Source organism: Salmo salar, chromosome ssa06 (assembly GCF_905237065.1).
Source record: "Salmo salar chromosome ssa06, Ssal_v3.1, whole genome shotgun sequence".
Taxonomy (NCBI): Eukaryota; Metazoa; Chordata; class Actinopteri; order Salmoniformes; family Salmonidae; genus Salmo; species Salmo salar.
The window spans coordinates 9,910,182-9,935,646 of NC_059447.1; the positions used below are offsets into that span (position 1 = coordinate 9,910,182).

At 41.4% G+C, this 25,465-nt stretch overlaps 1 protein-coding gene across 1 annotated transcript; it reads right to left on the reverse strand.

Moving 5' to 3' along the window:
- Nucleotides 1-478: 478 nt before the first annotated feature.
- LOC106570335 (NACHT, LRR and PYD domains-containing protein 12-like) lies at nt 479-24,631 on the reverse strand (the record flags this gene model as incomplete). Its single annotated transcript, XM_014142528.2, has 8 exons — nt 479-2,197; nt 3,210-3,256; nt 3,545-3,718; nt 9,647-9,812; nt 16,306-16,493; nt 21,225-21,398; nt 23,192-23,308; nt 23,631-24,631. Coding segments are annotated over 8 exons (2,421 nt in total), but the record flags the coding sequence as incomplete, so codon positions are not given.
- Between the last annotated feature and the right edge of the window lie 834 nt (nt 24,632-25,465).

Genomic DNA, 25,465 nt, shown 5'->3' on the forward strand with positions numbered 1-25,465 from the left:
ACTTCTAATGTAACTCTGTGGCAGCACCCAGGGGGCTAGAATTTTCGAAGTCTACCCTTAGACTTGGTGGTGACGTAGTGTCCCCATGAGTGACAGAACACTGAGCCAATCACGGAGCAACGCTCCGTATTTTCTGCTGGCTTGCCCCACCACCACAGAAAGCATTTTGGAGCTCCCTTACTCAAGAAAACAAAAAAGAGACCATGTTTGTATGCAGCTTTATTAACTCAATGATATACACTACCAAGAATGCCAAGAGTGTGCAAAGCTGTCATCAAGGCAAAGGGTGGCTATTTGAAGAATCTCAAATATAAAATATATTTTGATTTGTTTAACACTTTTTTGGTTTTACATGATTTCATGTGTTATTTCATAGTATTGATGTCTTCACTATTACTCTACAACGTATAAAATAGTAAAAATAAAGAAACATATTGGATTGAGTACGTGATATCATAAGGTGAATGCACCAATTTGTAAGTCGCTCTGGATAAGAGCGTCTGCTAAATGACGTAAATGTAAATGTGTTCTAAAACTTTTGACCGGTAGTGTATTTATTTTTTTACATTGTTTGCAAACTGTTATGTAACACGTATTAATGCCAAAATAACATGCAAAACAGTCAAGCCCAAAATGTATTATTTATTATTGTTAAAAATGTGGGGCTCAAAACAGATGCTCTGCCCCACCTGCCCTGAATGACTGGTCGCCACTGGTCTCAGGTCAGGTCTGAGCCATGATCAGAATGTGTCTCTGTGTCTATTTACAGCCCTGCCACTTCTACCTGTCCTGATCTAGTGTTTCACCCCTGACCTCCTCACACCGTCCCACTGTCCATGTCTGCTTTTAGCTCCCACCTCCACTTCACTGTGTTATTATGAACCTTATGCTTGTTATGTCACCTCTGTAACCAGTTATCAAACATGCTGACCTTTCTGACCCTATCCCATGGACCTACATTCTAGAACTTAACATTTAAATTCCTCTATGAGTTTTGTTTAGTGTCCATTTGCTTATTTGTGTATGTATTTGTTGTATATTGGGGTTGTGCTGCAGAGCATCATGGGGGTTTGTATATTTTGAGATGATCATGTTCCAGATAAACGTTTGAACTGATTCCTGTCTCCTGTCTAATCATTATTGAATTGTTATACAGACGTGGTAATGAAACCCACGAGACATAACAAAAGATAGGTGGTAAGTAAGTCTGAATCTATACGAACTATTGTCTGTAAGAAGTCGGTTTTTACAACTGTTATTTTCTGTGGTACAGTGTCAGCTAATGTTATCAGAGTGTATTGCTAGCAGAGGCAAGTGCATTCATCTGAAATGCGTCTTCCACATTTAACCCAACCCTGAATCAGAGAGGTGCGGGGGGCTGCCATAATCGACATCCACGGCGCACGGGGAACAGTGGGTTAACTGCCTTGCTCAAGGGCAGAACAACATATTTTGACCTTGTCAGCTCTGGGATTCAATCCAGCAACCTTCCGGTTACTGGCCCAACGCTCTAACCACTACGCTACCTCCCGCCCACGACATATGGGTATATTGTGGAGATACTTAAAGCAAAATTTTCACCAGAACCGCTAATTAAATGTCATATTGTGATCAAATTTAAAACATATGATTAGAGTGAAACATCATGCTGTGTTTGACACAGGGACCACCTGACTCAGGGACACTGAGGAGTCATCCCAAACATGAAACGCTGGGTAGAGGGGCTCAGTGAATGTGGTGTAGAATGTGTACAGGTGGGTCAGTGTGTCAGAGGAGAGTTTGTAGAAGGACAGAGTGCCGGCTGGCCAGTCCAGATACACTCCTACTCTGTGTGAGCCGGAGGAGGGGATGGCTATGGTAGAGGGGTTATTATTGTGCCAGGCAAAGTAACGGTTGTCATAGCAGAACAAACTCCAGGACCTGTCATTGTATCCAATAACACAGTCATTTCCCTCTCCTCTTCTACTGATTCCTTTATAAGCCACTCCTATAACAGCCCTTCTCCCACTCCTCTCTACCTCCCAGTAACAGCGTCCAGTCAGACCCTCTCTACACAGCACCTGCTGCCAGTCCAGAAATCTCTCTGGGTGATCAGGATATGGCTGCTCCTCTGTCTTACATGTCACCTTTCTGTTCTCCTCAGACAGAGAGAGGAGTCTGTTTACTGTGTTTGGGTCCAATGTGAGATCACAGACATCTGATGGAAGAAACCAGACACAATATTAGAAGTCATAATCAATCACATTAGAATGTTAACTCACTTTTCACTAATTCATTTAATGTGGATGTTTCTAGGTATCAAAAGGAGAAGTTAAGGTAACTTGAGACTTGTTGAATGATCATATGTGATACTGTATGGTAATATTTAACACACTTTTTCCCATTAACCTCTACGGGATCGGTGTCCCCCCTGCGAGCTAACGTAGGCTAATGTGATTAGCATGAGGTGTAAGTACCAAAAAGAAATCCCAGGACATAGACATATCTAATATGGGCAGAAAGCTTAAATTATCGTTATTCTAACTGCATTGTTCAATTTACAGTAGCTATTACAGTGAAAGAATACCGTTTGAGGAGAGTGCACAATTATGAACTTGAAAATGTATTAATAAACCAATTAGGTACATTTGGGCAGTCTTGATACAGAATTTTGTACAGATATAAAATGGTTCATTGGATCAGTCTAAAACTTGGACACACATACGTATGTTTTCTTGTATTACTTTGTATTACTTTTTTACCAGATCTAATGTGTTATATTCTCCTAAATTAATTTCACATTTTCACAAACTTCAAAGTGTTTCCTTTCAAATGGTATCAAGAATATGCATATCCTTGCTTCAGGTCCTGAGCTACAGGCAGTTAAATTGGGTATGTCATTTCAGTCAGAAACACACCAGACACACACACACATCCTGAACACACACACACACACCTGTATGCATGCATGAGCACAAACACATTCACATTCTGCATGAACACACACACACACACATTATAATGTAACAAATACGAGCCACACACATAAATAGACACACACATTGTCAAAGCAACTCTTTCTAAACGTTGGTGTTCCTGATTTCTGCTTCTGTAGAACTATAGCTTACATTTAATATGACCAAGTAAGTAATGATGGTAGTCTTTGACTTCGACTTAACTCCATTTAAGAATTATTCTTACTCATATTCTTCACAGTAGTCAACACTCACATTTTCTAAACCCAGGTTTCATCGTGTTCTCTCCACCATGTTCCACACTGTAGCGGTAAGCAGAAGAACAGACAGTCAATGAATGATACATGTAAACCTACACACACACACACACACACACACACACACACACACACACACACACACACACACACACACACACACACACACACACACACACACACACACACACACACACACACACACACACACACACACACACACACACACAGTCAGCATATAACTTTGTCTAAGTGGTGGTAATAATGTTTGTCTAACTAGCCTGATAATTCAAACATGTCTGATATGAACATTGACATAAACCCTCTACATACTTCAGTTTCTCCAGTCTGCAGTGGGGATCCTCCAGTCCAGCAGAGAGTAGTTTGACTCCTGAGTCTCCTGGGTGATTGTAGCTCAGGTCCAGCTCTCTCAGGTGTGAGGGGTTTAACCTCACAGCTGAGACCAGAGAATCACAGCCTTCCTCTGTGACTAGACAGCCTGACAGCCTGCAAAGAGTAAAATTATTTTCCAATGTAATTGAGGAAAATAAGAACAATCCCAAATTTATTTTTGATAATGCCGCAAAGCTAACAAAAAAGCAGCATTCCCCAAGAGAGGATGGATTTCACTTCAGCAGTGATAAATTCATGAACTTCTTTGAAGAAAAGATCATGATCATTAGAAAGCAAATTACGGACTCCTCTTTAAATCTGCGTATTCCTCCAAAGCTCAGTTGTCCTGAGTCTGCACATCTCTGCCAGGACATAGGATCAAGGAAGACACTCACGTTTTTAGTACTATATCTCTTGACACATTTATGAAAATAGTCATTGCCTCTAAACCTTCAAGCTGCATACTGGACCCTATTCTAACAAAACTACTTAAAGAGCTGCTTCCTGTGCTTGGCCCTCCCATCTTGAACTTAATAAACGGCTCTCTATCCCCTGGATGTGTACCAAACTCACTAAAAGTGGCAGTAATAAAGCCTCTCTTGAAAAAGCCAAACCTTGACCCAGAAAATATAAAAAACTATCGGCCAATATCGAATCTCCCATTCCTCTCAAAAATGTTAGAAAAAGCTGTTGCGCAGTAACTCTCTGCCTTCCTGAAGACAAACAATGTATACGAACCACTTCAGTCTGGTTTTGGACCCCATCATAGCACTGAGACTGCACTTGTGAAGGTGGTAAATTACCTTTTAATGGAGTCAGACCGAGGCTCTGCATCTGTCCTCGTGCTTCTAGACCTTAGTGCTGATTTTGATACCATCGATCACCACATTCTTTTGGAGAGATTGGAAACCCAAATTGGTCTACATGGACAAGTTCTGGCCTGGTTTAGAGCTTATCTGTCGGAAAGATATGTTTGTCTCTGTGGATGGTTTGTCCTCTGACAAATCAACTGTACATTTCGGTGTTCCTCAAGGCTCCGTTTTAGGACCACTATTGTTTTCAATATATATTTTACCTATTGGTGATGTCATTTGAAACATAATGTTAACTTTCACTGCTATGCAGATGACACACAGCTGTACATTTCGATGAAACATGGTGAAGCCCCAAAATTGCCCTCGCTGGAAGCCTGTGTTTCAGACATAAGGAAGTGGATGGCGGGAAATGTTCTACTTTTAAACTCGGATAAAACAGAGATGCTTGTTCTAGGTCCCAAGAAACAAAGAGATCTTCTGTTGAATCTGACAATTATTCGTGATGGTTGTACAGTCATCTCAAATAAAAGTGTAAAGGACCTCTGTGTTACTCTGGACCCTGATCTCTCTTTTGACGAACATATCAAGACTGCTTCAAGGACAGCTTTTTTCCATCGACGTAACATTGCAAAAATCAGAACGTTTTTGTCCAAAAATGATGCAGAAAAATGAATCCATGCTTTTGTCACTTCTAGGTTAGACTACTGCAATGCTCTACCGTCCGGCCACCCGGATAAAGCACTAAATAAACTTCAGTTAGTGCTAAACACGGCTGCTAGAATCTTGACTAGAACCAAACAATTTGATCATATTACTCCAGTGCTAGCCTCTCTACACTGGCTTCCTGTTAGGCAAGGGCTGATTTCAAGGTTTTACTACTAACCTACAAAGCATTACATGGGCTTGCTCCTACCCATCTTTCCGATTTGGTCCTGCCGCCTTACTGTCCCTAGAATTTCTAAGCAAACAGCTGGAGGCAGGGCTTTCTCCTATAGAGCTCCGTTTTTATGGAATGATCTGCCTATCCATGTGAGAGACGCAGACTCGGTCTCAACCTTTAAGTCTTTATTGAAGACTCATCTCTTCAGTAGGTCCTATGATTGAGTGTAGTCTGGCCCAGGAGTGTGAAGGTGAACGGAAAGGAACTGGAGCAACGAACCGCCCTTGCTGTCTCTGCCTGGCCGGTTCCCCTCTCTCCACTGGGATTCTCTGCCTCTAACCCTATTACAGGGGCTGAGTCACTGGCTTACTGGTGCTCTTCCATGCCGTCCCTTGGAGGGGTGCGTCACTTGGGTGGGTTGAGTCACTGACGTGATCTTCCTGTCCGGTTTGGTGCCCCCCCTTGGGTTGTGCCGTGACGGAGATCTTTGTGGGCTATACTCGGCCTTGTCTCAGGATGGTAAGTTGGTGGTTGAAGATATCCCTCTAGTGGTGTGGGGGTCTGTGCTTTGGCAAAGTGGGTGGGGTTATATCCTGCCTGTTTGGCCCTGTCCGGGGGTATTGTCGGACGGGGCCGCAGTGTCTCCTGACCCCTCCTGTCTCAGTCTCCAGTATTTTTGCTGCAGTAGTTTATGTGTCGAAGGGCTATGGTCAGTCTGTTATATCTGGAGTATGCTCTCTCTAGTTCTCTCTCTTTTTCTCTCTTTCTCTCTTTCTCTCTCTCTCTAGGAGGACCTGAGCCCGAGAGCAAAGCCTCAGGACTACCTGGCCTGATGACTCTTTGCTGTCCCCAGTCCACCTGGCCGTGCTGCTGCTCCAGTTTCAACTGTTCTATGAAAAGCCAACTGACATTTACTCCTGAGGTGCTGACCTGTTGCACCCTCGACATCCACTGTGATTATTATTATTTGACCCTGCTGGCCATCTATGAACATTTGAACATCTTCGCCATGTTCTGTTATAATCTCCACCCGGCACAGCCAGAAGAGGACTGGCCACCCCTCATAGCCTGTTTCCTCTCTTGGTTTCTTCCTAGGTTCTGGCCTTTCTGGGGAGTTTTTCCTAGGCACCGTGCTTCTACACCTGCATGGCTTGCTGTTTGGGGTTTTAGGCTGGGTTTCTGTACAGCACTTTGTGACATCAGCTGATGTAAGAAGGGATTTATAAATAAATGTGATTGATTGATTGATTTGTGAAATGATGGTGAAAATAGTGGCAGTATATTTTTTCAACATACTCAGATACATAAGTATCCTGAAACCTGCCATATCTACTCATAAATGGATGTATAATTATTAGTAATGACAAATTATCAAAGTATTTCTTGTAGAGAGAAAAATGTATAGTACAAATATTTGAGTAGACTGACCAGGTCAGTTCAAAAAGCAATATCAGTCAAAAGACAGACACTGAGGTATCATATTTAGATTGTATTGAGTATACAGTCCACACCATATCTAGTTTGACAGTGAAGCTAATGTTTTAACCTGTCTGGGCGAGGTGGGACGCTTGACTCTCGTTAATCTAACCACATTGTCCGATTTCAAAAAGGCTTTACAGCGAAAGCAAAACATTAGATTATGTCAGGAGAGTACCCTGCCAAAAATAATCACACAGCCATTTTCAAAGCAAGCATATATGTCACAAAAACCAGAACCACAGCTAAATGCAGCACTAACCTTTGATGATCTTCATCAGATGACACTCCTAGGACATTATGTTATACAATACATGCATGTTTTGTTCAATCAAGTTCATATTTATATCAAAAACCAGCTTTTTACATTAGCAGGTGATGTTCAGAACTAGCATACCCACTGCAAACTTCTGGTGAATTTACTAAATTACTCATGATTAACGTTCACAAAATACATATTAAGAATTATAAATACAGAACCCCTTTATGCAATCGCGGTGTCAGATTTTAAAATAGCTTTTCGGCGAAAACACATTTTGCAATATTCTGAGTACATAGCCCGGCCATCAAGGCTAGCTATTTTGACACCCACCAAGTTTGGCCCTAACCAAACTCAGATTTACTATAAGAAAAATTGGATTACCTTTGCTGTTCTTCGTCAGAATGCACTCCCATGACTTCTACTTCAACAAAAAATGTTGTTTTGGTTCCAAATAATCCATAGTTATATTCAAATACCTCCGTTTTGTTCGTGCATTCAGGTCACTATCCGAAGGGTGACGCATGAGCGCATTTCGTGACAAAAAAATTCAAAATATTCCATTACCGTACTTCGAAGCATGTCAAACGCTGTTTAAAATAAATTTTTATGCTATTTTTTCGTAAAATAGTGGTAATATTCCAACCGGGCGACGTGGTATTCATTCAAAGACTGAAAGAAAAAAATTGAGAATTCTCATGAACGCGCCTCTTAGTGTCACTGTTCCCAGGCTGACTACTCACAAATTCTCCTGCTGTTCTTCGCCCAGAGACTGCAGACACCCCATTACACTTTCTGGCGCCTTCTGAGAGCCAATGGAAGCCTTAGAAAATGTCACATTACAGCAGAGATGCTGTATTTTTGATAGAGATGCAACTGAAGGACAACAAATTGTCAGACAGGGCACTTCCAGTATGGAATCTTCCCAGGTTTTGGTCTGTCATATGAGTTCTGTTATACTCACAGACAGCATTCAAACAGTTTTAGAAACTTTATAGTGTTTTCTATCCAAATCTACTAATAATATGCATATTCTTGTTTCTGGGCAGGAGTAGTAACCAGTTTAAATCGGGTACGTTTTTTATCCGGCCATGCAAATACTGACCCCTAGCCCCAACAGGTTAACTTCTCAGGGCTACGTGGGACGCTAGCGTCCCACCTGCGGGACACACTAATCAACAGCCAGTGAAATAGCATGGCGTGAAATACAAAACAGCAAAAATCTCATAATTTCATTTTCTCAAACAATCAACTATTTTACACCATTTTAAAGATAAACTTCTCGTTAATCTAACCACATTGTCCGATTTCAAAAAGGCTTTACGGCGAAAGCATAAAATTAGATTATGTTAGGACATAAACTTCACAAGAAAAACCACACAGCCATTTTCCAAGCAAGGACATGCATCACAAAAACCAAAAATACATCTAAAATATTCACTAACCTTTGATGATCTTCATCAGATGGCACTCATAGGACTTCATGTTACACAATACATATATGTTTTGCTCAATAAAGTTCATATTTATATCCAAAAACCCAATTTTACATTGGCGCGTGATGTTCAGAAAAAGTATTCCCACCAAAACCCCCGGTGAATGTGCACATCAATTTACAAAAATACTCATCATTAACGTTGATAAAATTTACAACAGTTATTGAAAGAATTATAGATATACTTCTCCTTAATGCAACCGCTGTGTCAGATTTTAAAATAGCTTTACGGAGAAAGCACATTTTTCAATATTCTGAGTACATAGCTCAGCCATCAAAGCAAGCTATACAGATACCCGCCAAGTTCGCCAAGCGTGAATTATCACTCCAGAGAACGCGTTTCCACTGCTCCAGAGTCAAATGGCGGCGAGCATTACACCACTCAAGCCGACGCTTTGTATTGTGCATGGTGATCTTAGGCTTGTGTGCAGCTGCTTAGCATTGGAAACCCATTTCCTGAAGCTCCCGACAAACAGTTATTGTGCTGACGTTGCTTCCAGAGGCCGTTTGGAACTCGATAGTGACTGTTGCAACCGAGGACAAATTATTTTTACATGCTACTTGCTTCAGCACTCAGCGGTGCCGTTCTGTGAGCTTGTGTGGCCTACCACTTTGCGGCTGAACCCATGTTAATTCACTCTGAGACCTTGAAGTAGTGCTCTGCAAGGGCCGCGGCTTTTGTGGAGCGATAGGTATCGATGCTTTGTGGGAGGCAGTTGTTGATGTGTGCAGAGGGTCAATGTTTCGAGCCCAGGTAGGGGCGAAGAGAGAGACGGGAAGCAATACTGTTACACTCCTACATGTTTCCACTTCACAATACCAACACTAACAGTTGACCGGAGCAGCTGAAATAGCCAAATCCAATAATTTGAAGGGGTGTCCACATACCTTTGGCCATGTCATGTATGTATGAATACCCTCAAATAAAAGGTGACATTCTGTACTGTAGCCTAATATGAAACATTCTATCTCAAATCCAAAATGCTGGAGCATAGCGTAAAATTTAAAACTGTACGCTTCACTGTCAAAACACATATGGTGTGGACTATGGGTGTCTGGTAAACATGTGGATCTGGTGAACAGTTACCACTTGTTGACCAAGTACAGGAATACTGACCTCAGAGTCTCCAGTTTACAGTGGGGATTCCCAAGTCCAGCAGAGAGCAGCATCACTCCTGAATCCTTCAGGTCATTGTTACTCAGATGCAGCTCTCTCAGGAGTGAGGGGTTTGACCTCAGAGCTGAGACCAGAGAACCACAGCCTTCCTCTGTGACCTGACAGCCTGCAAAGAGTAAAATCATTTCAAATTAAACATATTTTCTTTGGTGGTGAAAATAGAGTGGTTGTATAATTTCTTTTTAACATTTTCAGATATATCAGTGTCCTGAAACCTGCCATATCATAACTGATGTATTTTTTTTATAAATGACAAATTATCAAATTATTGCTTGAAGATAGAAACATTTATAGTACGAATATTTGAGTAGACTGAGCAGACCAGTTTAAAAAGCAGTACCAGTCAAAAGACAAACAGTGAGGTATCAGATTTAGATTGTATTGAGGATACAGTCCACACCATATCTATTTTGACAGTGAAGCTAACACTTGAAATCTGTCTCGATACTCCAGCATTTTGGATTTCAGATCAAGTGTTACATATGAGGCTATTTTCATACATATCTGTTTTACCGTTTAGAAAAATAAAATCACTTTATCTATCTAGTCCCCCCATTTGAAGATGTAATAAGTATTCCGACCGATTCACTTATCGTGCATTAAAGTAGCCAAAAGTTTAGTATTTGGTCCCAAACTCGTTGATTGCATTTGCAGTTAGTTTTGGTTGTGCTTTGTGTTATGTTTTTTGGCCAATAGTAACTGAATGGTGGATGATGACTGGATAAATCTTCTGTCTGAGTAGATAACGTGTTTCTAAACACTACTAAATTCATCCTGACAATGCTGTGATTAAGACAATCATGAATTAATCATGAAAAATAATGGGTGAGAGAGTTACAGAGGCTCCAATAAAAAATGCTGACCTCTCACCATTACCCTCAAATTAAAGATGACATTCTGTACTGTAGCCTAATATGAAACATTCTATCTCAAATCCAAAATGCTGGAGCATAGCGCCAAATTTAAAACTGTACGCTTCACTGTCCAAACACATATGGTGTGGACTATGTGTGTCTGGTAAACACATGTAGATCTGGTGAACAGTTGTCACCAGATCTACATGTTCACCAGAGGGAGGTCAGTATGTAACTGCGGTGCTTCCTGTTTCCGGTCACAACTTGCAGACTTGTTTACGTGCTGCTGTGCGTTTTGTTGCCGATCTTACTTTGCTACCTGACTACTTCACGGTTTTTACTTTTTCATTACCGTATATTTTTAGTTTTTCCCTCACTCAACTTTTTTCGTTCAACTTTTTCACCCCGGAGGTTTTATCTGGACATGGTTCGTCAGGACTTCAAACAGCCGAAGCTAAGTAACATTAACATGATGCCTTCTAATTGCAGTCGTTGTACTTATAATATACAGGAGAACGATCGCCTTACGGCGAGGATAGCTGTGCTGCAAGCCCAGCTTCAGACGCAATCGTTAGGCAAGGGCAATTTCAGTGTAGGAAAGGATGAAACAGCGTCTGTGCAACCAGTAAGTACAGATAGTAACGTTAGTATAAACCCCCTCGCACGGTCCCCGCAGCCGGACAACTTTCTCATGGCTTCTGGAGGGAAACGCTGTAGGAATGCTCAACCGGTGTCGCTTATTCAGCCGACAGAAACTTTCAACCGGTTTTCCCCATTAAGCGAGTCGGAATCGGAGGCCGAAACTTCTCTGGTCTCTGCTCCACCCGTTGTGGGGTCTGAGACGCCGAAGCCTCTCACCATTAGCACTGACAAATTGAAAACCCTAGTCATTGGCGACTCCATTACCCGCAGTATTAGACTAAAAACTAATCATCCAGCGATCATACACTGTTTACCAGGGGGCAGGGCTACCGACGTTGAGGCTAATCTAAAGACGGTGCTGGCTAAAGCTAAAACTGGCGAGTGTAGAGAGTATAGAGATATTGTTATCCACGTCGGCACCAACGATGTTAGGATGAAACAGTCAGAGGTCACCAAGCGCAACATAGCTTCAGCGTGTAAATCAGCTAGAAAGATGTGGCGGCATCGATTAATTGTCTCTGGCCCCCTCCCAGTTAGGGGGAGTGATGAGCTCTACAGCAGTCTCACAACTCAATCGCTGTTTGAAAACTGTTTTCTGCCCCTCTCAAAAGATAGAATTTGTAGATAATTGGCCCTCTTTCTGGGACTCACCCACAAACAGCACCAAGCCTGGCCTGTTGAGGAGTGACGGACTCCATCCTAGCTGGAGGGGTGCTCTCATCTTATCTATGAACATAGACAGGGCTCTAACTCCTCTAGCTCCACAATGAAATAGGGTGCAGGCCAGGCAGCAGGCTGTTAGCCAGCCTGCCAGCTTAGTGGAGTCTGCCACTAGCACAGTCAGTGTAGTCAGCTCAGCTATCCCCATTGAGACCATGTCTGTGCCTCGACCTAGGTTGGGCAAAATTAAAGATGGCGGTGTTCGCTTTAGCAATCTCACTAGTATAAAGACCTCCTCCATCCCTGCCATTATTGAAAGAGATTGTGATACCTCACATCTCAAAATAAGACTACTTAATGTTAGATCCCTCACTTCAAAGGCAGTTATAGTCAATGAACTAATCACTGATCATAATCTTGATGTGATTGGCCTGACTGAAACATGGCTTAAGTCTGATGAATTTACTGTGTTAAATGAGGCCTCACCCCCTGGTTACACTAGTGACCATATCCCCCGCGCATCCCGCAAAGGCGGAGGTGTTGCTAACATTTATGATAGCAAATTTAAATTTACCAACAAAAAAAACAACAACGACGTTTTTCGTCTTTTGAGCTTCTAGTCATGAAATCTATGCAGCCTACTCAATCACTTTTTATAGCTACTGTTTACAGGCCTCCTGGGCCATATGCAGCGTTCCTCACTGAGTTCTCTGAATTCCTATCGGACCTTGTAGTCATCGCAGATAATATTCAAATTTTTGGTGACTTTAATATTCACATGGAAAAGTCCACAGACCCACTCCAAAAGGCTTTCGGAGCCATCATCGACTCAGTGGGTTTTGTCCAACATGTCTCTGGACCTACTCACTGCCACAGTCATACTCTGGACCTAGTTTTGTCCCATGGAATAAATGTTGTGGATCTTAATGTTTTTCCTCATAATCCTGGACTATCGGACCACCATTTTATTACGTTCGCAATCGCAACAAACAATCTGCTCAGACCCCAACCAAGAAGCATTAAAAGTCGTGCTATAAATTCTCAGACAACCCAAAGATTCCTTGATGCCCTTCCAGACTCCTTCTGCCTACCCAAGGACGTCAGAGGACAAAAATCAGTTATCCACCTATCTGAGGAACTCAATTTAACCTTGCACAATACCCAAGATGCAGTTGCACCCCTAAAAACTAAAAACATTTGTCATAAGAAACTAGCTCCCTGGTATACAGAAAATACACGAGCTCTGAAGCAAGCTTCCAGAAAATTGGAACGGAAATGGCGCCACACCAAACTGGAAGTCTTCCGACTAGCTTGGAAAGACAGTACCTTGCAGTATCGAAGAGCCCTCACTGCTCCTCGATCATCCTATTTTTCCAACTTAATTGAGGAAAATAAGAACGATCCGAAATTTATTTTTGATACTGTCGCAAGGTTAACTAAAAAGCAGCATTCCCCAAGAGAGGATGGCTCTCACTTCAGCAGTAATGAATTCATGAACTTCTTTGAGAAAAAGATCATGATCAAAGCAAATTACGGACTCCTCTTTAAATCTGCGTATTCCTCCAAAGCGCCATTGTCCTGAGTCTGCACAACCCTGCCAGGACCTAGGATCAAGGGAGACACTAAAGTGTTTTAGTACTATATCTCTTGACACAATGATGAAAATAATCATGGCCTCTAAACCTTTATGCTGCATACTGGACCCTATTCCAACTAAACTACTGAAAGAGCTGCTTTCTGTGCTTGGCCCTCCTATGTTGAACATAATAAACGGGTCTCTATCCACCGGATGTGTACCAAACTCACTAAAAGTGGCAGTAATAAAGCCTCTCTTGAAAAAGCCAAATCTTGACCCAGAAATTATTTTAAAAAACTATCGGCCTATATCGAATCTTCCATTCCTCTCAAAAATGTTAGAAAAAGCTGTTGCGCAGCAACTCACTGCCTTCCTGAAGACAAACAATGTTTACGAAACGCTTCAGTCTGGTTTTAGACCCCATCATAGCACTGAGACTGCACTTGTGAAGGTGGTAAATGACCTTTTAATGACGTCAGACCGAGGCTCTGCATCTGTTCTCGTGCTCCTAGATCTTAGTGCTGCTTTTGATACCATCGATCACCACATTCTTTTGGAGAGATTGGAAACCCAAATTGGTCTACATGGACAAGTTCTGGCCTGGTTTAGGTCTTATCTGTCGGAAAGATATCAGTTTGTCTCTGTGAATGGTTTGTCCTCTGACAAATCAACTGTAAATTTCGGTGTTCCTCAAGGCTCCGTTTTAGGACCACTATTGTTTTCACTATATATTTTACCTCTTGGGGATGTCATTCGAAAACATAATGTTAAATTTCACTGCTATGCGGATGACACACAGCTGTATATTTCAATGAAACATGGTGAAGCCCCAAAATTGCCCTCGCTAGAAGCCTGTGTCTCAGACATAAGGAAGTGGATGGCTGCAAACTTTCTACTCTTAAACTCGGACAAAACAGAGAAGCTTGTTCTAGGTCCCAAGAAACAAAGAGATCTTCTGTTGAATCTGACAATTAATCTGGATGGTTGTACAGTCGTCTCAAATAAAACTGTGAAGGACCTCGGCGTTACTCTGGACCCTGATCTCTCTTTTGAAGAACATATCAAGACTGTTTCAAGGACAGCTTTTTTTCCATGTACGTAACATTGCAAAAATCAGAAACTTTCTGTCCAAAAATGATGCAGAAAAATTAATCCATGCCTTTGTTACTTCTAGGTTGGACTACTGCAATGCTCTACTTTCCGGCTACCCGGATAAAGCACTAAATAAACTTCCATTAGTGCTAAATACAGCTGCTAGAATCCTGACTAGAACCCAAAAATTTGATCATATTACTCCAGTGCTAGCCTCCCTACACTGGCTTCCTGTTAAGGCAAGGGCTGATTTCAAGGTTTTACTGCTAACCTACAAAGCATTACATGGGCTTGCTCCTACCTATCTTTCCGATTTGGTCCTGCCGTACATACCTACACGTACTCTACGGTCACAAGACGTGGGCCTCCTAATTGTTCCTAGAATTTCTAAGCAAACAGCTGGAGGCAGGGCTTTCTCCTATAGAGCTCCATTTTTATGGAATAGTCTGCCTACCCATGTGAGAGACACAGACTCAGTCTCAACCTTTAAGTCTTTACTGAAGACACATCTCTTCAGTAGGTCCTATGATTAAGTGTAGTCTTGCCCAGGGGTGTGAAGGTGAACGGAAAGGCTGGAGCAACGAACCGCCCTTGCTGTCTCTGCCTGGCCGCTTCCCCTCTTTCCACTGGGATTCTCTGCCTCTACCCCTATTACGGGGGCTGAGTCACTGGCTTACTGGTGTTCTTCCATGCCGTCCCTGGGAGGGGTGCGTCACTTGAGTGGGTTGAGTCACTGACGTGGTCTTCCTGTCTGGGTTGGCGCCCCCCCTTGGGCTGTGCCGAGGCGGAGATCTTTGTGGGCTATACTCGGCCTTGTCCCGGGATGGTATGTTGGTGGTTGGAGATATCCCTCCAGTGGTGTGGAGGCTGTGCTTTGGCAAAGTGGGTGGGGTTTTATCCTACCTGTTTGGCCCTGTCCGGGGGTTTCATCGGATGGGGCCACAGTGTCTCCTGACCCCTCCTGTCTCAGCCTCTAGTATTTATGCTGCAGTAGTTTATGTGTCGGGGGGCTAGGGTCAGTCTGTCACATCTGGAGTATTTCTCTTGTCTTTTCTGGTGTCCTGTGTGAATTTAAATATGCTCTCTCTAATTCTCTCTTTCTCTTTCATTCTTTCTTTCTCTCGGAGGAGGACCTGAGCCCTAGGACCATGCCTCAGGACTACCTGGCTTGATGACTCCTTGCTGTCCCCAGTTCACCTGGCCGTGCTGCTGCTCCAGTTCCAACTGTTCTGCCTGCAGTTATGGAAGCCTGACCTGTTCACCGGACATGCAACCTGTCCCAGACCTGCTGTCCCAGACCTGCTGGAACCCTGACCTGTTCACCGGACGTGCTACCTGTCCCAGACCTGCTGTTTTCAACTCTCTAGAGACAGCAGGAGCGGTAGAGATACTCTCAAAGATCCGCTATGAAAAAGCCAACTGACACTTACTCTTGTGTTACTGACTTGTTGCACCCTCGACAACTACTATGATTATTATTATTTGACCATGCTGGTCATTTATGAACATTTGAACATCTTGGCCATGTGCTGTTATAATCTCCACCCGGCACAGCCAGAAGAGGACTGGCCACCCCTCATAGTCTGGTTCCTCTCTAGGTTTCTTCCTATGTTCTGGCCTTTCTAGGGAGTTTTTCCTAGCCACCGTGCTTCTACACCTGCATTGCTTGCTGTTTTGGGTTTTAGGCTGGGTTTCTGTACAGCACTTTGAGATATCAGCTGATGTAAGAATGGCTATATAAATACATTTGATTTGATTTGATTTGTTGACCAAACACAGGAATACTGACCTCAGAGTCTGCAGTTTACAGTGGAGATTCCTCAGTCCAGCAGACAGCAGCTTCACTCCTGAATCCTTCAGGTCGTTGTTACTCAGATCCAGCTCTCTAAGGTGTGAGGGGTTTGACCTCAAAGCTGAGACCAGAGAAGCACAGCCTTCCTCTGTGACTTGACAGTGTGACAGCCTGCGAAGAGTAAAATCATTTAAAAATCAAACTGCTATTCTTTGGCTGTGAAAATAGAGTGGCAGTATATATTTTGTAACATTTTCCGATATATCAGTGTCCTGAAACCTGCCATATCTATTCATAAATGAAAGTATCATTTTTTTATCAAAGTATTGCTTGTAGAGAGAAACATGTATAGTACAAATAGTTTAGTAGACTGACCAGACCAGTTTAACTTCTATGGGCTACGTGGGACGCTAGCGTCCCAACTGCGGGACACACTATTCAACAGCCAGTGAAATGGCATGGCGCGAAATACAAAACAGCAAAAATCTCATAATTTCATTTTCTCAAACAATCAACTATTTTACACCATTATAAAGATAAACTTCTTGTTAATCTATCCACATTGTCCGATTTCAAAAAGGCTTTACGGCGAAAGCATAAAATTAGATTATGTTAGGACATAAACTTCACAAGAAAAACCACACAGCCATTTTCCAAGCAAGGACATGCATCACAAAAACCAAAAATACAGCTAAAATATTCACTAACCTTTGATGATCTTCACCAGATGGCACTCATAGGACTTCATGTTACACAATACATGTATGTTTTGCTCGATAAAGTTCATATTTATATCCAGAAACAGCTTTTTACATTGGCGTGTGATGTTCAGAACATGCATTCCCACCAAAAACTTCAGATGAATTTACAAAATTACTCCTCATAAACGCTGACAAAATACATAACAATTATTTTAATTATTATAGATACAGAACTCTTTTATGCAATCGCAATGTCAGATTTTAAAATAGCTTTTCGGCGAAAGCACATTTTTCAATATTCTGAGTACATAGCTCAGCCATCACGGCGAGCTATTTTGACACCCGCCAAGTTCGGGCATCAGTAAACTCAGAATTACTATTTGAAATATTGTATTACCTTTGCTGTTCTTTGTCAGAATGCACTGCCAGGACTGCTACTTCCACAAGAAATGTTGTTTTTGTTCCAAATAATCCATAGTTATGTCCAAATACCTCCGTTTTGTTTGTGCGTTCAGGTCACTACCCAAAGAGTAACGCGCGAGCGCATTTCGAGACAAAAAATTCAAAATGTTCCATTACCGTACTTAGAAGCATGTCAAATGCTGTTTAACCTGTTATGGCTAGGGGGCAGTATTTTCACGGCTGGATAAAAAACGTACCCGATTTAATCTGGTTACTACTCCTGCCCAGTAACTAGAATATGCATATAATTATTGGCTTTGGATAGAAAACACCCTAAAGTTTCTAAAACTGTTTGAATGGTGTCTGTGAGTATAACAGAACTCATATGGCAGGCAAAAACCTGAGAAGATTTCATGCAGGAAGTGGCCTGTCTGACAAGGTGTCGTTCTTCTTGTCTTGTTTATTGAAGAGTGAGGATCTTAGCTGTCCCGTGACACTTCCTACGGCTGCCATAGGCTCTCAGAAGGCGGCAAAACGCTGAATCGTGGCTTTGCAGGCTCTGGCTGAAAAAAAGTAGCGCGTTTGGGTAGTGGCTGGTTACAGTACTGTGAGACTCAGGCTCATGCCCGCGTCGACCGAAAGCTTTGTTTTCTTTCCTCTGTTTAGCTAAATGGACATTCCTGGTCGGTAATATTATCGCTTTTTTTACGAGAAAAATTGCATAAAAATGGATTTTAAACAGCGGTTGACATGCTTCGAAGTACGGTAATGGAATATTTCGATTTTTTTTGTCACGAATTGCGCCATGCGCATGACCCTGATTTACCATTTCGGATAGTGTCTGGGACGCACGAACAAAACGCCGCTATTCGGATATAACGATGGATTATTTTGGACCAAACCAACATTTGTTATTGAAGTAGAAGTCCTGGGAGTGCATTCTGACGAAGACAACAAAAGGTAATCAAACTTTTATAATAGTAAATCTGATATTGGTGAGTGCTAAACTTGCCGGGTGTCTAAATAGCTAGCCCTGTGATGCCGGGCTATCTACTGAGAATATTGCAAAATGTGCTTTCACCAAAAAGCTATTTTAAAATCGGACATATCGAGTGCATAGAGGAGTTCTGTATCTATAATTCTTAAAATAATTGTTATGCTTTTTGTGAACGTTTATCGTGAGTAATTTAGTAAATTGTTAGCAAATTTCCCGGAAGTTTGAAAAATGGGTGTCTGATCATTTCTGGCTGGGTACTCTGCTGACATAATCTAATGTTTTGCTTTCGCTGTAAAGCCTTTTTGAAATCGGACAGTGTGGTTAGATAAAGAGGAGTCTTGTCTTTAAAATGCTGTGAAATAGTCATATGTTTGAAAAATTGAAGTTTTTGTATTTTTGAGGAATTTGTCATTCGCGCCACGCCTATCATTGGATATTGGAGCAGGTGTTCCGCTAGAGGAACATCTAGATGTAAGAGGTTAAAATCCATTTTTATGGTATTTTTCTCGTAAAATAGCGATAATATTCCAACCGGACAATAGTGTATTCATTCAAAGAGGAAAAGAAAAAACAGCATGCTCGCGTGAAAGCGCATATCCAATTTCTTTGTCCTCAGGCAGACGACTGAGAAACTGAGCTACTATACTCTGCCAAGAGACAGAAGACGCCTCTATCTGCTTTCTGAATGCTTTAGACAGCCAATGGAAGGCTTAGAAAGTGCAAAGTAACCCCACAGATACTGTAGTTTCGATAGAGAATCAAAAGAAGAACTTCAAATTCTCAGACAGGCCACTTTCTGCTTGGAATATTCTCAGGTTTTTGCCTGCCATATGAGTTCTTTTATACTCACAGACACCATTCAAACAGTTTTAGAAACTTCAGAGTGTTTTATATCCAAATCTACTAATAATATGCATATTCTCGTTTCTGGGCAAGAGTAGTAACCAGTTTAAATCGGGTAAGTTTTTTCATCCGGCCGTGAAAATACTGCCCCCTATCCTAAACAGGATTTAATATGCGATAAAAATTTTACAATGTTTGACATGCGTTTTTCTGGATATTTTTGTTGTTATTCTGTCTCTCACTGTTCAAATAAACCTACCATTAAAATTATAGACTGATCATTTCTTTGTCAGTGGGCAAAAATACAAAATCAGCAGGGGATCAAATACTTTTTTCCCTCACTGTATCTAGCTTGACAGTGAAGATAACATTTGGCTCTATACTCCAGCATTTTGGATTTGAGATCAAATGTTCAATGTGAGGTGTTATTGACACATTATCAGTTAGTTTCTGTTGTGTTTTGAGTTGTGTTTGCCCAATAGTAACTGCATGGACGATGATGACTGGAGTAATTTTCTTTCTAAGTGAGTAGATAATCATGGCATCAATGTTAATTTAGTAGTTTTTAGAAACATCTTAAGAAAAGCATGAATGAATCATTAATAATAATGAGTGAGAGAGACACAGAGGATGCAAAAAAACAGACTAACCTCTCACCATTAACCTGTTTGGGATAGGGGGCAGTATTTTCACGGCCGGATAAAACACATACCCGATTTAATCTGGTTACTACTCCTGCTCCAGAAACTAGAATATGCATATAATTAGTGGATTTGGATAGAAAACACTCCAAAGTTTCTAAAACTGTTTGAATGGTGTCTGTGAGTATAACTGCACTCATATGGCAGGCCAAAACCTGAGAAGATTCCATACAGGAAGTGCCCTGTCTGACAATTTGTTTTCCTTCTGTAGCATCTCTATCAAAAATACAGCATCTGTGCTGTAACGTGACATTTTCTAAGGCTTCCATTGGCTCTCAGAAGGCGCCAGAAAGTGTAATGGGGTGTCTGCTGTCTCTGGGCAAAAAACAGCAGGAGAATTTGTTAGTGGTCAGCCTGGGAACAGTGAGACTGAGAGGCGCATTCACGAGAATTCTCCATTTTTTTTCTTTCAGCCTTTGAATGAATACAATGTCGCCCGGTTGGAATATTATCGCCATTTTAACGAGATAAATAGCATAAAAATTGATTTTAAACAGCGTTTGACATGCTTCGAAGTACGGTAATGGAATATTTTGTAATTTTTTGTCACGAAGTGCACTCGCGCGTCACCCTTCGGATAGTGACCTGTGATGGCCGAGCTATCTACTCAGAATATTGCAAAATGTGCTGTCGCCGAAAAGCTATTTTAAAATCTGACACCGCGATTGCATAAAGGGGTTCTGTATCTATAATTCTTAAAATAATTGTTATGTATTTTGTGAACGTTAATCATGAGTAATTTAGTAAATTCACCAGAAGTTTGCTCCAGTCATCATGATCACCATTACCAATAACAAAGGCTACAACAAAATAGCTAACCTCTCACCATTACCAATAGCAGTGGGGGTATGATCTTTGGGCCTCTGCAACTTTCTCATTCATCACCATTCATGATTCATTAATGATTATTCATAGTCATGGTAGCATCCACATGAATGTCGAAGTGTTCAGAAACATCTTCCATTCTTACTTACAATACAAGTAAAGCCGAAAACACTAATTTGAAGGCGTGTCCACATACTTTTATTGATGTCATGTATGTATGAAAATACCCTCAAATAAAAGGTGACATTCTGTATTGTAGCCTAATATGAAACGTTCTATCTCAAATACAAAATGCTGGAGCATAGCAACAAATTTAAAAGTGTAAGCTTGACTGTCCAAACACATATGATGTGGAGTACTGTATGTGTGCCTCTAAACGCATTTGGATCTGGTGAACAGTTATCCCTTGTTGACCAACTACAGCAATACTGACCTCAGAGTCTCCAGTTTACAGTGTGGATTCCCCAGTCCAGCAGAGAGACGCTTCACTCCTGAATCCTTCAGGTCATTGTTACTCAGATCCAGCTCTCTCAGGTGTGAGGGGTTTGACTTCAGAGCTGAGACCAGATAACCACAGCCTTCCTCTGTGACTAGACAGCCTGACAGTCTGCAATGAGTAAAATAATTTTAAAACCACACTACTATTCTTTGGCTGTGAAAATAGAGTGGTTGAATATTTTCAGATACATCCGTGTCCTGAAACGTTCAATATTTATTCACAAATCGATTTATTGGTTTTAAAAATACATTTTTTATAAAGTATTGCTTGTAGAGAGACAAACGTATAGTACAAATATTTGAGTGAACTGAGCAGACCAGTTTAAAAAGCAGTACCAGTCAAAAGACAGACAGTGAGGTATCAGATTTAGATTGTATTGAATATACAGTCCTCACCATATCTATTTTGACAGTGAAACTAACATTTTAAATGTGGCTCTATACCCCAGCATTTTGGATTTGAGATCAAATGTTTCATATGAGATGACAGTATATAATGTCACCTTTTATTTGAGGGTATTTTCATACATATGTTTCACTGTTTAGAAATGAAAGCACTTTATGTATCTAGTCCCCACATTTGAAGAAGTCATAAATATTCTGAGAAATTCACATACAGTGTATTAAAGTAGTCAAAATTGTAGTATTTGGTCCCAAACTCATTGGTTCCATTTTCCGTTTGTTTTGGTTGTGTTTGGGGTTATGTTTTGCCCAATAGTAACTGAATGGTGGAGGATGACTGGATTAATCTTCTGTCTAAGTGAGTAGATAACATGTTTCTAAACGCTACTAAATAAATCCTGATGATGCCACGATTAAGAAAAATCATGAATGAATCATGAATTATGGTGAGTGAGAAGGTTTCAGAGGCTACAACAAAACAGCCAACCTCTCACCATTACCAATAACAGAGGTGGTATGACATTTGTGCCTCTGTAACTTACTCTTTCATCATCATTCACAATTCATTCAAGACTATTCATAAACATGGTAGTATCCACATGAATGTAGAAGTGTTCAGAAACATCTGCTATTCTCACTGACAATACAAGTGAAGTGACTCCAAAATGACAGGACTTTATTCACCATTCAGTTTCTATTGGGAAAAACATCATCCAAAAGACAACCAAAACAAACAGCAAATGTATTCAACAAGTTTGAAGAATCACAAGACTGATGTAATCACTGCAGGTAAACAAAATGGGACCAAATACTACACTTTTGACGACTTTAATACACTATAAGTTAATTGGTCAGAATACTTATGACTTCTTCAAATGGGGGGACTAGATACATAAAGTGCTTCATTTCTAAATGGTAAAACAGATATTTATGAAAATACCCTCAAATTAAAGGTGACATTCTGTACTGTCGCCTAAAATGAAACAATCTGAAATCCAAAATGCTGGGGCATAGCGCCAAAGTTAAAACAGTAAGCTTCACTGTCCAAACACATATGGTGTGGACTATGTGTGTCTGGTAAACACATGTGGATCTGGTGAACAGTTATCACTTGTTGACCAACTACAGGAATACTGACCTCAGAGTCTCCAGTTTACAGTGGGGATTCCCCAGTACAACAGAGAGAACCATCACTCCTGAATCCTTCAGTTCATTGTTACTCAGATCCAACTCTCTCAGGTGTGAGGGATTTGACTTCAGAGCTGAGACCAGAGAATAACAGCTTTTCTCAGTGACTAGACAGCCAGACAGCCTGCAAAGAGTAAAATAATTTTAACATCACACTGCTATTCTTTGGCTGTGAAAATAGAGTGGTGAAACCTGCCATATGTATTCATAAATCAATATATCGTTTTTATAAATGACAAATTATCAAAGTATTGCTTGTAGAGAGAAAAATGTACAATACAAATATTTGAGACCAACTACAGGAATACTGACCTCACAGTCTCCAGTTTACAGTGGGGATTCCCCAGTCCAGCAGAGAGATGCTCCACTCCTGAATCCTTCAGGTCATTGTTACTCAGATCCAGCTCTCTCAGGTGTGAAGGGTTTGAACTGAGAGCTGAGACCAGAGAAGCACAGCCTTTCTCTGTGACTCCACAGCCTGACAGCCTGACAAAGAGATCATCATTATTTCACAAACACACTGCTAATTTAACACCAGTAGTGTAAAAGGACAATGGCAGATGCATTTGATGAATTTTCTCCAACAACATATAGATTCATCTTCCGTCTCCTAGAATTCATTGGTCATATTGTCATACTAATGTGAACATCAATGCATTGATTCAATATGTTTTTCAATAATACATATTTCTCTCTAAACTGAATATTTCTTTCTGATGATTAGTACTCAAATGTCATTTTATGTACTCACAGAGCAGCTCTGGATGCTATGACCACTGGCAGAAGCCTCAGAAGACCTTCCTCTGACCTGGAGTATTTCTTCAGGTCAAACACATCCAACTCCTTTTCTGAAGTCAGCAACACAAAGACCAGAGCTGACCACTGTGCAGGTGACAGTTTGGCTTCTGAGAGACTTCCTGAGCTCAGGAAGCTTTGGATCTCCTCCACTAGAGAATGGTCATTCAGTTCATTCAGACAGTGGAACAGATTGATGCACCTCTCTGGAGAGGGATTCTCCCTGATCTTCTCCTTGATGTACTTGACTGTTTCTTCATGGCTCTGTGAGCTGCTTCTTGTCTTTGTCAGTAGACCTCGTAAGTGCTTCTGATTGGACTTCAGTGAGAGGCCCAGAAGGAAGCGAAGGAAAAGGTCCAAGTTTCCCGTCTCACTTTGTAAGGCTTTATCCACAGCACTCTTGTAGAGAGTAACCGCAGGCTTGTCTCTGAAGAGCGCAAAAATGTTTCTGGATGTTGATTGCGGTTTGGCCATTAGATTCTCATTGTTGTTGATGAATGAGAGAAACACATATACAGCAGCCAGAAACTCCTGAATGCTCAGATGCACAAAGCAGTACACCTTGTCCTGGTACAGCCCACATTCCTCTTTAAAGATCTGTGTGCACAATCCCGAGTACACTGAGGCTTCATTGACATCTATGCCAGCCTCTTTCAGGTCTTCTTCATAGAAAATCAGATTGCCCTTGACAAGCTGTTGAAAAGCCAGTTTTCCCAGTGACAGAATGCTCTCTTTATTCCAGTGTAGACCTGTCTCTTCTGTCCCAAGATACTTTTCATTCTTCTTTTTGGTATGAAACACCACAAGGTGTATGTACATCTCAGTCAGAGTCTTGGGCATCTCTTCTCTCTTATGTTTCAGCATGTGTTCAAGGACTATTGCAGAAATCCAACAGAAGACTGGGATGTGGCACATGATGTGGAGGCTCCTTGATGTCTTTATGTGTGAGATGATTCTGCTGGCAAGGTCCTCATCACTGAATCTCTTCCTGAAGTACTCCTCCTTCTGTGGGTCATTGAACCCTCATACCTCTGTCACCTGGTCAACACACCCTGAAGGGATCTTACTGGCTGCTGCTGGTCGGGTAGTTATCCAGAGGAGAGTAGAGGGAAGCAGATTTCCCTTGATGAAATTTGTCAGCAGAACATCCACTGAGGTTGACTCTGTGACGTCACAACACATCTTGTTCTTCTGGAAGTCGAGGGGCAGTCGGCACTCATCCAGACCATCAAAGATGAACAGAACTTTGTACTTGTCATAGTTGGAGATTCTTGATTGTTTGGTTTCCATTGAGAAGTGGTTGAGAAGTTCAATCAAAGTGTGTTTTTCCCCTTTCATCAAATTCAGCTCCCGAAATGGGAATGAAAATACAAATTGGACATCCTGATTTGCTTTTCCTTCAGCCCAGTCCAGAATGAACTTCTGCACAGAGACTCTTTTCCCAATGCCTGCAACTCCCTTTGTCAGCACAGTTCTGATAAGTTTGTCTTGTCCAGTTAAGGGTTTGAAGATGTCGTTACATTTGATTGCAGTCTCTGGTCTTGTTTGTTTCCTGGTTGTTGTCTCAATCTGTCTCAGCTCATGTTCATTATTGACCTCTCCTGTTCCACCCTCTGTGATGTAGAGCTCTGTGTAGATCTTATTGAGAAGTGTTGGGTTTCCTTGTTTAGCAATCCCCTCAAATACACATTGAAACTTCTTCTTTAGATTAGATTTGAGTTCACGTTGGCAAATCACAGCAAGCTCATCTGAATGAAAAAATAACAGATTATATTAATATTACGTCTGATT